General features: G+C 36.9%; 1 protein-coding gene across 1 annotated transcript in view; it reads left to right on the forward strand.

Moving 5' to 3' along the window:
* tmem178bb (transmembrane protein 178Bb) overlaps window positions 1–14,371 on the forward strand; it is a 49,973-nt gene that overhangs the window by 6,872 nt on the left and 28,730 nt on the right. The window contains exon 2 of the mRNA XM_088347794.1: window positions 8,924–9,037. Coding sequence (XP_088203920.1) covers window positions 8,924–9,037 — 114 coding nt within the window. The remainder of the gene's footprint in view (window positions 1–8,923; window positions 9,038–14,371) is intronic.

The following is a 14,371-nucleotide window of genomic DNA, read 5'->3' on the forward strand; positions in this document are numbered from 1 at the left end:
ATGTATTTTCCGATCCCTTTTATTTTGAAAATAGATTAAGAATTATAAAGTTAGTGTAAATATTTGCCATCTTTAGGAATATTATTTCAATGTGCATTGTCAATAGTGATGACATCATCACCACTTTCATTTCCACCATTTATCCTTCCTTAATAATAGATGAGATTTTTTCTCTCCACAAACAAAACGAAAGAAATGAAGGTGCTTCTTCACCAGCCACTGAATTTGATCATATATATTTATACATGGGCAGCACAGCGGCGAAGTGGTTAGCATGTGTGCAGCACAGTTTATGAGATCGAACCTTCCTGTGTGGAGTTTGCATGTTCTCCCCGTGTCTGCGTGGGTTTCCACCGGGCACTCCAATTTCCTCCCACATTCTAAAAACATGTCAGGTGGATTGGCCGGTCCAAATTGTCCCTAGGTGTGAATGAGCGAGCGAGTTGTCTGTCTCTGTGTGCCCTGCGACTGGCTGGCAACCAGTTCAGGGTGTCCCCTGCCCACAGATAACTGGGATGGGCTCCAGCACCTCTGCGACCCTACTGAGGATAAGCAGTGCAGATAATGGATGGATATATTTATACATATATAAATAAGTTAAAAAAAATAATGAGTAAAACAGAAATGAAACAATGTTAAGCATAATTTAACAAACAGAAACAAATGTTTCAAAAACCAAAACAAAAGTGATTTACAAAACCTAAAAAATATTTTTGAAAAACGGGAATCAAAATTATTTTGAAAACCAGAAAAATGTTCTCATAAATATGTTGAAAAAAAAATACAAAAATATATATATATTTCAAAACAGAAAATATTTAGGAAAAAATAGGGATCAAAATCATTTTTTAATCAGAAAAAGATTCTTGAAACACAATTTCGAAAAATGGGAATATTCTGATTTTGATTTTCAAAACCAGGAAAAAATATCAAAAAACAGTTTTAAAAACACGACACTTCCTTTTTGAAAAGCAGATTTGACAAATTGAACAAAAACAAATATACTAAAATGAAAAAAAATCAGATAAGCAGGAAAAACTCTGTAATCGGCAAGAAAGAAATAAAGCTCAATTGAGCAAAACAGAAAATAACAATAAGAAAAAAAAACTAAAACAACCCTCCAATGAGAGGCAAAAAACTGCAAAAAAATAAATAAATTGAAATAAAAAACCTCCAGTGAGCAGAAATGAGCAAAAAATAATAAACCTCGGATGAACAAGTGGATTTAGATAAACATTTATGTATTTTTTCGAATGACTAAGCAAAATATGAAAAACAAAATGTAGAATTGGCCTCGCCCATCGGGGGGGCAGGGCCCTATCTCAATATACTTTGCTAAATATGAAGCTCATTTTAATCAAATGGAGACGTTATTTTCCCAATCTTTTCGACAATTTTTCTGCCACGTGAAACAAAAAAATGTTAAATTTCAGAAAAATCTATTTCTTTAAATGAATATTTGGTTTCTGCAAAACATGCTAGTCATCCAAAATAAAGTTTGACCCAAATGGGGTCCCTTTTTACCTTTAGTGAATTAAAATGCTTAGTGCGTGGCTAGCACTAGCATCAAAGGGGTCTTCTTTTCTTTTGGAAGGAAAGGACGGCAGCTGCCCAATCACAAGAAAGCTCTTTGATTGGCAGGACAAGGCGGGAATTGTGTCCCATGAGGGGGCGGGGCCTCGTCTGAAAAATCTTTCCCCGACAATTAAAATTCTAGACGGCTGCCGATGGTGTGTCTGTTTTGGTTGCCGTGGCAACAGAAATAGGAATGGATGACAAATGTTGTGTTGGCGCGTGTAAACAGAAAGGATTTTCTTCATTTCAAAGATTTTTCTTTTTTACCCCGTCGATTCCCATTGGAAAACAAAACGCTCGAACGAATCTCGTCAAAAAACTAACGATAGATGGAAGATGGCATGTTAGCTAGCAGGATAGCTCGTTAGCAAGATACCTAGCAAGTTAGCAAGATATCTAGCAAGTTAGCAAGATATTTAGCCAGATAGTTAGCAAGATAGCTTCAAAACACCTCGTTGGCAAGGCATCGAGCAAAATAGCTAAATTGCAAGATATCTAGCCAGCAAGATAGGTAGCTAAAGAGCTCAAATATGATATAGCTATCTAGATAGAACGCTAGCTAACAATATAGCTAGCTAGCAAGATAGCTAAACAGAAAAATAGCTAGCTATCTAGCTAGATGGAGATAGATAGATAGCAAAATATCTATCCATAGCTAAATCTAGCAAAAATCACATGATAGCAAGATAGACAGACAGATAGCAGGCTAAATATAGATAGCCGGATAAGCAGAAAGCAAGATAGCCAGAAAGATAGGTGGATACATAGCTAAATAAATAGCAAGACATATAGCAAGATATATGAGAAGATAGCTATATAGAATGCTACAAAAAAGCGAGATAGACAGAAAACAAGATAAATTGCTAGCAATTGCTCAATGGATGGCTAGCTAGCTAGCTATGTAGTTATCAATAAAGCTAGAAAAATAAAAGGATTGCTAGTAAAATAGCTAGTTAGATAGCTAAACAGCAAGATAGATAGCAAAATAGATAGATCAATAGTAAGATAGTTAACAGCAAGTAGTTAATAGCAAATTAATAGTTGATAGCTAGTTAGTTAAATGCTGTAAATAGATACCATGGTAGCTAGTTAGATAAACAAAAAGGGATTAGATAGATACCATGGCAGCTAGCAAGAAAGCTAAACAGCTGCATAGATAGATAGGAATAAATAGGTGGTCCTTCAGTCTAAAGACAACAACTTATCCGATATCATGTTGACAGAGGCATGTGTGGTCCGTTTGTGGTTTCTGTGTCAGGTAGGTTGAAGGTTCCGGTTACAAAGCGCCTCTGACAGCTGTTGCCATTAAGCAGGTGAGGTATAGGAAGGCCACGCCCTCGGGGCCAGACCACGCCCCTTTATGGTTTTTAACACCTATCAAATTTACCAGGGAACAAAGGTTTTTTTTTGTTAGCCGAGGAATTTGATACACAGCATTATATTATCACTACAGATATATATAGATATATATAGAGACAGACAGAGACAGAGAGACAGACAGAGACAGGCGGAGACAGAGAGAGACCGAGAGACGGATAGAGACAGACAGAGAGAGACAGAGAAAGACAGACAGAGACAGGCGGAGACAGACAGAGACAGAGAGAGACCGAGAGACGGATAGAGACAGACAGAGAGAGACAGAGAGAGACAGAGAAAGACAGACAGAGACAGAGAGAGACAGACAGAGACAAACAGAGAGACAGAAAGAGACAGAGAGAGACAGACAGACAGAGACAGACAGACAGAGACAGACAGACAGAGACAGACCGAAACAAACAGAGAGAGACAGACAGAGACAGACAGACAGAGACAGACAGACAGAGATAGACAGAGACAGACACAGACAGACAGAGACACACAGACAGAGACAGAGATAGACAGACAGAGAGAGACAGACAGAGACAGACAGACAGAGAGAGAGAGAATAACTAGGATTACTACATTTAACAGGAAATTAAACCAATCCAAACTATTTTTTTATTTATTATCATTATTATGATTATCATATTATTTCATATGTATATATTTATTTTATATAGATCTAAATGAATAAAAAATGAAAGAAAGGAGACACAAGAAACTAAATATACCTGAACAAAGTTAGATGAAAGTTAGATGAACGCCAACTGGCTCTCTGAACAAAACATGAAGGTGACAAAACCATTCATTTTACATGCTTTAGATCTATATGCATGAAAAATATCTTAAAACGCCAACTATATCTACTTGAACAAAACATGAATGTAAGACACCACAAAACATGTTGGGACACCAATCGGCTTCATCTGAAAAATAAAAAAACCCTAAAAGACCACCAAAAAAAAGAAAATATTGATTTCATGATTATTCATTTCCAATAAATCCAAATGAACGAAACAGGGAATGAAGTAGACACAGGATAGATTACAAAACTAAAGACATCTGAACCAAACATGAAAGTAACACGACACAATACAAGTTGGGACACCAATTGGCTCTATCTGAACAAAACACAAAAGGCGACAGGACAAAATGAATATGTATACTTCATCATTATTTATTTTTTAATGTTCTAAATGTATGAAACATGAAAGAAAGGCAGCAGAGACTATGTTGGACTACTGGGCTCTTACTCAACTAAAACGTCAAATTGGGAGACATGGGATATGTTGCCACGGTAGGCGAGTGACACAGAAGGACGAGGCAGAAGAAGCTAACAATAGCGGTTAGCATCAAGCCTGCAGCCAAGTGTCTAACGTAAGTGGCTACAGATGGAAACAGTGGAAAAAAGGTTGACAATGCCTATAAGCTATTGTTAGCTACTTCAGCTTTGTCCTTTAGTGTCACTCGTCTACCACATTGTCCTGGAATTCAGTCATCTGATTTTTTTTTCATCGTATCCTTCTCTAGACACCTAATGATTGTTATCGTTAGCTGTTCCTTCCGTGCCACTCTGACGGAACAAAACAGGAAAAGAAACACAGGGGGATGTGTTGTAACACCAACAAGCTGCAACTGAACAAAACATGAAAGGAGACCACGCAGGATAGGTTGGAACGCTAGCTAGCTCTAACTCAACCAAATTTGAAAGAAAGCGGCCGCAAAGAAAATACTCACGCATGGATAAGACAACTATATTAAACAGTGCTAAATGAACATAACAAAACATGAAAGGAGACAATATTCAACCTTATTAAAAGGAATAAATTTAAATACTCTGGTTGCAGCGTTCACAGAGTAGGGGGAAGAAATAGCAAGACGGGCGAGAAATGAGAAAAAGTGCCAGAGGCCACGCGCCGCCATCATTATTGTAATCCGATGCTAATTTAATCGTAGTTAATCGTATTCCGGCGGCGGCGCCTCCAAATGCAGATTCCAGACCAGTTTGGGGAAGAAGCAAAACAGAGAAAACCGGGCTGATGAGTTTTCGTCAATCGGAATGAAAACTTTTACAAAATCGATACGTGAATGGTACCATTTCATGGTTATCTTCAACCGTCTACTTGTCCGAAGCTCAGAAAACACAAAAAACGCGATAAAGAGCTTTCAAAATAACATTCTATAAACATGTTAAATTGGCGAAAATCCACAGATTATTACTTTTCCAATATTTGCCAGGAAACATTGTCAAACCGATTTTTCTGACGGCTTGCTGCTACGCCCTATTGCTAGCTTATTCTGCTCCAGTGTTACTTTTTGCCAAATCCCATAATTCGGCCATTAACAACCTTTTTTCCTCTGTTTCCCTCTCTAGCCACTCATGTTAGCGACTTGGCTGGAGGTTTGATGGTACCCGTTATTGTTAGCTGCTTCTGCTTCAGTGTTACTTGTTGCCAAATCCAATAATTTGGGCATTATCAACCTTTTTTTCCACTGTTTACCTTTCTAGCCATTCACCTTAGCTACTTGACGGAAGGTTCGATGCTACCCACTATTGTTAGCTGCTTCTGCTTCAGTGTCACTTGTTGCCAAGTCCTGTCATTCAGGCATTATCAACCTTTTTTCCATTGTTTACCTCTCTAGCCACTCATGTTAGCTACTCGGCTGCAAGCTCGATGCTAGCAGCTATTGTTAGCTGCTTCTGCCTCGTCCTTCGGTGCCCCTCGCTTACCACAGCTGTGTCCTGTAATTCAGGCATCTGTAATTTTCTTTGCAGTTTCCTTCTCTAACCACTCAAGTTTACCCCTTTGGCTGAAAGCCGAGGTGCTGTGCTAGACGTTCCTGCTTTGTCTTTCTGTGGCACTCATCACTGAGTCGTGTGATTCAGGTATTATCAACTTTTATCCATAGAGTTTCCTTCTCTAGCCACTAATATTAACCACTTGACTGCAAGCTATAGCACGTTGCTAGCTGCTAGCCACTATTTTTAGCTGCTTCCGCTTTGTCCTTCTGTGTCACTTGTTGACAAGTCCTGGGATCCAGGGATTTTCAAATGGTTTTTCCCACCATTTCCTTCTCCAGCCACTGACATTAGACACTTGGGTGGAGGCTATGTCTTTCCAATGCCTCTATTGTTAGCTGCTTCTGATCTGTGCTACAGTGTCACTCATCCACCCACTGTCCTGGTATACAGTCACCATCTCTTCTCGAGACACTTAAGTAACCTTACTGGCTGCAAGCTATGGAATCCTGCTATTATTGTTTGCTGTTACTGCTTGGCCCTTCTGTGCCACGTATTGACAAGTCTTGTGATTAAGGCGTTTCAACTTTTTTCTGCAGTTTTATTTTCTAGCCACTCACAGAAGCCACTTGTTTGCAGGCAATGCCAAGCTGCTATCACTGAATCCCTTGATCCAGGCTTCTTCCACTTGCTTCTCTACAGTTTCCTTCTCCGGCCACTCATGTTCGCTATGTATATATGTATATATATATTATATATATATGGCCGTTATAGGTTTGATTGTATTGCGTCCTTAAAATAGTGCTTCCTGGCTAATATTTGACAACAGCTGCTATTAGCAACGTCCCAGTTTTTAGCAGCTGCCCCCGCTGCCCCCACACAACCCTTCTGGCACCCCCGGCCGAGCTGTGGCCAGTAATCCCTCGGGCGGACTCGGCTGCGCCGAAGTGGGTCACCACGGAACCAGGCTGGCATCTGCCCGCCGACCGCAATGTCCACAAAGGCAGCTGGCTGAGGGGGGAGGGGGGCTTTGGGAGTTTGTTATTTGGTGAGGGTCTTAAGAGGGATGGAGGGAACGGGCCTCCATTTTTGCAACGTCAACAAAATCGGAATAGACGATGAAGCTCCTCGCACCCTTTTCGGCCATTTTGGAATGTTTTTTGTCCCAAAATAAAATAAAAAAAACATTTAAATGCTAAGACAATTACTGGTGAAATAAAAATCCTATATTTAAAGATAAAATAATAATAATAAAACACATTTAAACACAAGAGTAAAATTAAATAATATAAGTCCTCAAGAGAAATAAAATGGGGTAGCCCTTTTTTTAAATTCATTACAAATATATATATTAAATTAAAAAATAAATATAATATCCTTTTTAACTTAACCTTAAATGGATGAAATATCTATAAATATGTATATATATATATATATATATATATATATATATATATATATATGTATATATATATATATATATATATATATATATATATATATATATATATATATATATATATATATATATAATTTTAAAAAGTACTAAAAACCAAATATGGTGTCTCTTTTGCTTTTTGTCTCCTAAATGACTTAAACAAAGATCAAACCTGAATTAGGGATATAAATGTATTCCTTAATATTTTAAAATATTTTTTGAATAAAAAACAAAAATACACAAACTAAATAAATAAAACATACTTTTTTAAAAGGAAAATGTAAAATTAAAGCTGTTTTTTCTCTTTTTGAAAATACAATTGAAACATTTTTTTAAATATATTTGAAAAGTATTAATATTAATCGTAATAATGACAATAACAACAAGAATGATAAAATGATTACAAATGTAAAAAAGACAGTATTTTTAAAAATAAAATACATTTAAAGAAAATTGGTATCATTTATTATTACAATTAATTAAATGATTGACAAATAAATCAAAGATCAAACATTTAATAATAATAATTAATAATTAAAAACAAACACGTTTGTTTAATGAAATCAAGCAATAAAAATATTTACAAATGTTTGAACAATGAAAAAACTAAAAAAAGAAAATAAAGTACATAAGAAAAATAAAAACGCAATAGAAATACAATTTTAAAAATTAATAACGTATTTTGTTAGAACCCAAAAAATGTAAATACAAGATATAGGAAAACTACAGTATCACTTTTTTCTTATCTTTTCTAATTATATTTAAAACATATTTATGAAAAATATATATAAATGATAAATAAATAGAAAATAAATACAAATATAAACATCACTTTTTTAAATAAATCCACAAATAAAAAAAAGAATTGAAAAATAAAAATGACATTCATTATACAATAGATGAATAAAAAATGAATGAAAATGTAAATACAAAATGGAAAAAGCTCTGTATCCTTTTTGAAACATCCATCAATGAATAATAATAAAATGAAAATATTTATAGAAATTTAAATAAATAAATCGATCTAAAAATATAATGAAAGGAATAAGATAAATTTAATAACTGAAAAAAATTCACATGTAAATACAATAAAAATAAAACAACTGTCAAAAAATCAATCCATACAACTTAAAAAGTATTAAAAATATATAATGACAATAATTATGAAATAAATAAATATGAAAAGTAATGTAACTACAAAACAAATACACCATTTCTCCTTTTAAATTAAATAATAAATGAATTTAAAAAATATATAAAAAAAGGAAAATATTAGTAATAATGAAATCACCAAATAGATTCTAAAAAAACACATCCAAAGAATTATAAGCTAAGACATTCTCAACCTTCTTTCCTAGAAAATTATCACGGAACATCGTTTCGCCGACCCGTAAAGTGCACGATTGGGCGACTTGTTGTCGTCGCCGATTTATTATCATAATGAAAATCTATGAGAGAAGATGGCGGCAGTGACGGCCGTGAACCGCTAAATACACTTATCGGATGTTGCTATCTGCTAGCCGCGTACGTAACTGCAGAGAAATGTTTCCGGGATACAAGATCGCTAATATCCTCGTGATCGTTTTTCATCTGGTTCTAGCATTAGCATTAGCGTCCAAATTTGGTGCTGTTGATGAGATTTTAAAAGTTTTTCTTTCTTCTCTTATTTTCTTACTTTTTTTTCTGACAGAAGACTGATTTTTCAAAAATGTATTGCATTTTTAGTAGCTCATTTTTCAAAACAAAATATAGAATATGTAATAGGTGGTTATACTGATTGCATTTTTTTTTGTTTTTTGCTTCTTTTGCAGGTTCTATCGCCAGATGCTCCTACATAAAGTATCACTATTCCTCGGGTTCGATTCCCAAAAACCTCTCGTATAACGTCACCAAGACCATCCGACAGGACGAGTGGCACTCCTTACGTAAGTTTGTTTGTTTGATTTCACTTTCACCATTGACATATTCTTATAACGAACAAAAAGAATACATAGCAAGATAGCTAGCAAGGTAGCATCAAGATAGTAAAAAACATGATAAATATCAGGATGGCAAGATAGCTAGCTAGAAGGATATCAAGATAGCAAAGGATTAAATAGCAAGATAGCTAACAAAACAGATAGCTAACTAGACAGTCAGCTAGAGCACAAGATAGCAGGATGGCAATATAAGTGACCGCAGGATGGCAATATAGATAGCAAAAAAAGCTTGCAAGTAAATTTGATAACATATATATATATATATATATATATATATATATATATATATAGTAGTCTAGATAGCAGAATAGATAACTAGCAAAATTAGACTGCTGGCTAAATAGCGAGAAAACTATAAATCTAGAAAGCTAGCAAGATAGCTGGCAGGGCAGCTAGATAGCAAGATAGCTAACAAGATATGAAATGATCTGCAATTATATAGCGCTTTTCAAGTCAATGACTTCCCAAAGCGCTTTACAATGTGCTCCACATTTCCCTATATCGGCCTTGCAGCCATTTAAGATGCTAACCTGCTTATTGGGGGTATTAGGGGTTCAGTGTCTTACCCAAGGACAGTTCGACATGTAACACGGACGAGCCCGGATTCGAACTGGGATCCCTTGATCCCAAGACGAGCGCTTTACCTCCTGAGCTACTGCCGCCCCAAACAATTTTGCGTTGGTCGGTAATCGAACCCGGGTCAACTGCTTGGAAGGCAGCTATGCTCACCACTATACCACCACTATACCAACGCCAGATAGATATCTGTCCAGCAAGGTAGCAAGAATGAAGACAAAGATAGCAGCATAGAAGTATAGATAGAAAGATAAATAGCTAGCTTGCAACATAGCTAGGTAGATGAATAGATAACAAGAGAGTAAAATATATTAATAGCAAGATAGCTATATAGCAAGATACCTTGCAAGATAGTTGATTAAAGAGCAATAGAGCTAAAAACATAGATAATAAATTAGCTAGCTAGCAAGATTGTTAAAAGGATAGGTGTCAGGACACAGACCCCCGCTCTCTAATAACTTCTATTTGGTGCCTGTCCCCAACCTTTGATGGTTAGATTTCGTCCTTCAACTGAAAACATTGAACTCGTATATTTTCCTGGCAAGAAGTCACCTCCCATTTTTTCATTTCCGCATTAGCGTCAGCGCCGGATACACGCCCGATAGAAATCTGCGTCTCCTCCGCCTCCTCGTCTGAGGTTTAGCGCATGAAATCTGGGAGATAAAATCGGCGCAAAATACAAAAAGGAACTGGAAAGCCTGTGCCGCCATGAAACGTGAAAGCATTTTTGGGTGGCATTTCCCTTTTTGGCAGGGGCTTTCACCTCTAGAGTGACCTCCCTGATTGATTGTGATCCTGGCAAAACTATTTCTGCTCTAAGAGAGTAGAATGTCTTTCTGGGAAGGCTGCTGAGTCAGCATTACTAAAACGTCAAGTTGGCTATTTTAGGCAGTTCTCACATCTGGGGTAAGCTACCTGGCTGTCTGTAAAACAGATTCAATGTTGTCATGGTCCGGGAGAGTGGAATGCATTTTTGGAAAAAAAGAAGGGGAGTGTCTCTCTGGAAAAATGGCTGAGTCAGCAATACCAAATGTTCTGAAATACTTTGGCCATTTTCACCTCCAAAATGACATACCTGCTCTCTTGTGAAAGATTGTGATCCTGGCTTACCTTTTTTTTTCTTTGAAAGTAGACTGTTTTATTGGAAAGATGCTATGTCAGCAAAACCAAAAGTGCCAAGTCAGCTTTTTTGGAGCTGTTTTCACATCTGCGCTAACCTACCTGACTGCCTGTAAAAAATTGTGTTGATATTCAATGTTGTTCTGCCTGAGAGAGTGGAATTTTTCTCTGGGAAGAATGCTGAGTAAACAAAACCAAAAGTGTTGAGTTGAATTTTTGGACATATTTTACACATAGGTCAACCTTTCTTACTGTCTGCAAGACATTGTGTTGACATTTAAAGGTTGTCCTTAACTGGAAGAGGGGCTGTCTTTCAGGAAAAAAACTGAGTCAGAAAAACCAAATGTGCTGAGTCAGGTTTTTGTGACATTTTTAAGAGTGGCTTATCTGATTGCTTGTGAAAGATTGTGATCTTGGCAAAACTATTTCTGGCTGGGGGCTAGAATGTCTTTCTTAGAAGCCACTGTGTCAGCGAAAACAAAATAGCCAAGTCAGATTTTTTGGCAGTACTCCCATCTGAGGTAACCTACTTAACTTTCTGTGAAAGATGGTATTGATATTCAAAGTTGTTCTGGCCTGGAAGAGTGGAATGTCCTTCTGGAAAAAAATTCCAGGTCAACAAAACCAAAAGTGCTCAGTCTGCTTTTCAGGGGCATTTTTCACTCTAAGGTAATATACCTGACTGCCCTTAAAGACGGTATTGATATTCAAGGTTGTTCTATCCTGGGAGAGTGGAATGTCTTTCTGGGAAAAATATTGGGTAACAAAAGTGATCTTTTTTTGGGCTTTTTTGACATCCACAGTAATCTACCTCACTGCTAGTGAAAGACGGTGTTTAAATTTAATGTCAATCTTTCCTGGAAACATGGAATGTCTGTCTGGCAAATATGCTGAGTAAACAAAGAAAAAAAGGCTGAGTCAGCTTTTTTTAAATCAAGGTAACCTACCTGGCTGCCTATAAAAGCTGGTGTTAATATTCAATGTTGTTCTGTCCTGGAAGAATAAAATGTCTTCCTGGGAAAAACAGGTTGAGTAAAGATTACTAACATTTTTGAGTCGGCTTTTTTAGCATTTCTCGCATCTAAGGTAATCTACCTGTCTGCCTGTAAAGATGGTGTTGATAATCAATGTCATTCTGGCCTGGGAGTGGAATGTCTTTCTGGAGAAAAATGCTCGCTTTGCTCGCAGTTGATAAGAACCCGGATATGAACAAGATACTCATTTGCTCTTGTCACTCCAAACGGAATCAACAATGACAGCGGGAAGCAAAACATGCTTTTTTCCATTAGCGCTCGACATCAAAGGTAAAACGACGACATCAAATCCCGTCCGGATTTTCTGTCACGCTGAAGGTTTTCCGAAGAGGATTTAACGCTCCCTTCAAAAGAAACGATTCATAATCCGAAAGGTGGTGGACAAGAACATGGCCACACCCACTTTCTCTTTGAAGTCATCTGCCTTATCGATTTGCGGCGGCTTCAGAAGCCGATAAACTGTGTGGATCGTTTCTTAAAAACAGCTCTCTTATAACTCAAGTTATTGACGCTAGACAACAATTCCTAGAGTAAAGTAAAATATAGTAAATTATCGGATACGACAGCTTTTTTTCATATTTATCGGAAAAACAATATTTCAGGATGAGCAAATGCCATAAACAGACAAACATGAGAGCAAGGCCGCTAGCAGTATAGCAAGATAGCTAGCAGGATATATAGCAAAGTACCCAACCAGCCAGCTAGCAATATGACAAGATAGCAAGATAGCTCAATAGCAAGACAGCGGAATAGCAAAATTGTTTGACAAAAGCAAGTTAGCCAGAAAAATAGCAAGTTAGCTAGCAAGATAGCAATATAGCTGGGTAGCTAGATAGCTGGCAAGAAATACAGCAAAATAATAAGATATCAAGTAAAATAAAAATATAGTTAGCTGGTAGTATAACTAGATTACAAAATAGCTAATAGCTAGATGAATATATCTTGACAGCACTATAGCTAGACAGTACTGAAGATCGTCAGGAGTAAGCTGATAACAGCAAGATACCAGTATAGCTTGATAGTAAGATAGATAACAAAATAACAAGATGGCTAGCGATATAGCTAGGTATCTCTAAAGATAGCTAAGAGCTAGATAATAAAATATCTAGCTAGCAATATCGCAGTAAAGCTAGATAGACATATAGCAGGACAGAAAGCAAAATAGCAAGACAGTGGGATAGCATGATAGAAAGCAAAAAGCCAGTTAGCTATCAAAATAGCACGTTAGCTAGCAACATAGATTGCAAGACATCCAACTACAAAAATAACAGTTTAGATAGATAGCCAAATAGCTAGATAGGAATTTAAATAGTAAGATAGGTAACGAGATAGCTAGCAAAACAGCAAGACAGTTTGTTAGTAGTACAACTAGATTGCCAGATAGCTCTAAAGATAGCTCGGAGCAAGATAGCAATATAGAGAGATAGCAGTATAGCTTGATAGTAAGATAGATAACAAAATATCACGATACCTAGCGATAGATATTGGCAAAGATAGCTAAGAGCTAGATAGTAAAATATCAAGCTAGCAACATAGTAGTATAGCAAGATCACATAGCAAGAAATAAAGCAAAAAGCAATAGCTATCAAAATAGCATGTTAGCGAGCAAGATAGATAGCAAGAAATCTAACTAACCAAGACAAAAGTAGGCCTATAGCTAGATAGCAAAATAGCTAGATAGACAGCAAAATAGCAAAATAGTTAGCAAGATAGCTAGCAAAATAACTAGAAAGTTTGTTTGTAGTAAAACTAGATTGCCAAATAGCTAGATAACTCTAAAGATAGCAAAGAGCGAGATAGAAACATATTGAGATGGACCTATAGCAAGGTAGCAAGATTTTGGAGAAGAAACAATGATAGCTAACCGCCATGTAGTTCACATATGCATGAGATGCCTGCCAGAAAAGGAATGTGACGTCAAAGCCATTATGCTAAACAGCAGCCGTTTTATTCAGACGCTAATTACCGCCGACTCGCTTTCCATATTTAGATCCGCTGAAAAGAGTTTCGATTGGCAGGATAATCGACGCTTGCGTAAAAATATCGAACCTCAACTCGATCTGGCCTCATTCACCGAAACGAGTCTCCCGATGCGCCAGCTTCCGCTGATCGGAGAATCGGCAGCAGTTAGCACGGATTGCCTTCGGGCTCACCAATTCATCGGCACTCATCTGTACGTCGAGGCAGTCTGCAGCCCAAGCTAGTAGCGTAGATGCTAATTCAGGTATAGAATGCTAGCATGTTGAAAAGGTGTTCTAGACTTGTATCTATTACAATGGGTTTAGTCCAGGGGTGTCAAACTTGTTTTAGCTTAAGGGCCTTGTGATAGAAAAAAAATCTGGGACTGGACTGGACTGGTAGACTAAAGAGAAAGAAAGAAAGAAAGAAAGACACAGAGAGAACAAGAGAGAGATAAAGAGACACAGAGAGGGAAAGAGAGAGACAATGAGAAAGAGAGACAATGAGAAAAAGAGAGAGAAAAGGGGAGCAATAGAGACACATAGAGAGACAGAGAGAGAGAGAGAGAGAGAGAAAGAGAGACGGAGAGGGA

The sequence above is a fragment of the Urocampus carinirostris genome, chromosome 11 (assembly GCF_059441175.1).
Source record: "Urocampus carinirostris isolate Australia breed hairy pipefish chromosome 11, RoL_Ucar_1.0, whole genome shotgun sequence".
Taxonomy (NCBI): Eukaryota; Metazoa; Chordata; class Actinopteri; order Syngnathiformes; family Syngnathidae; genus Urocampus; species Urocampus carinirostris.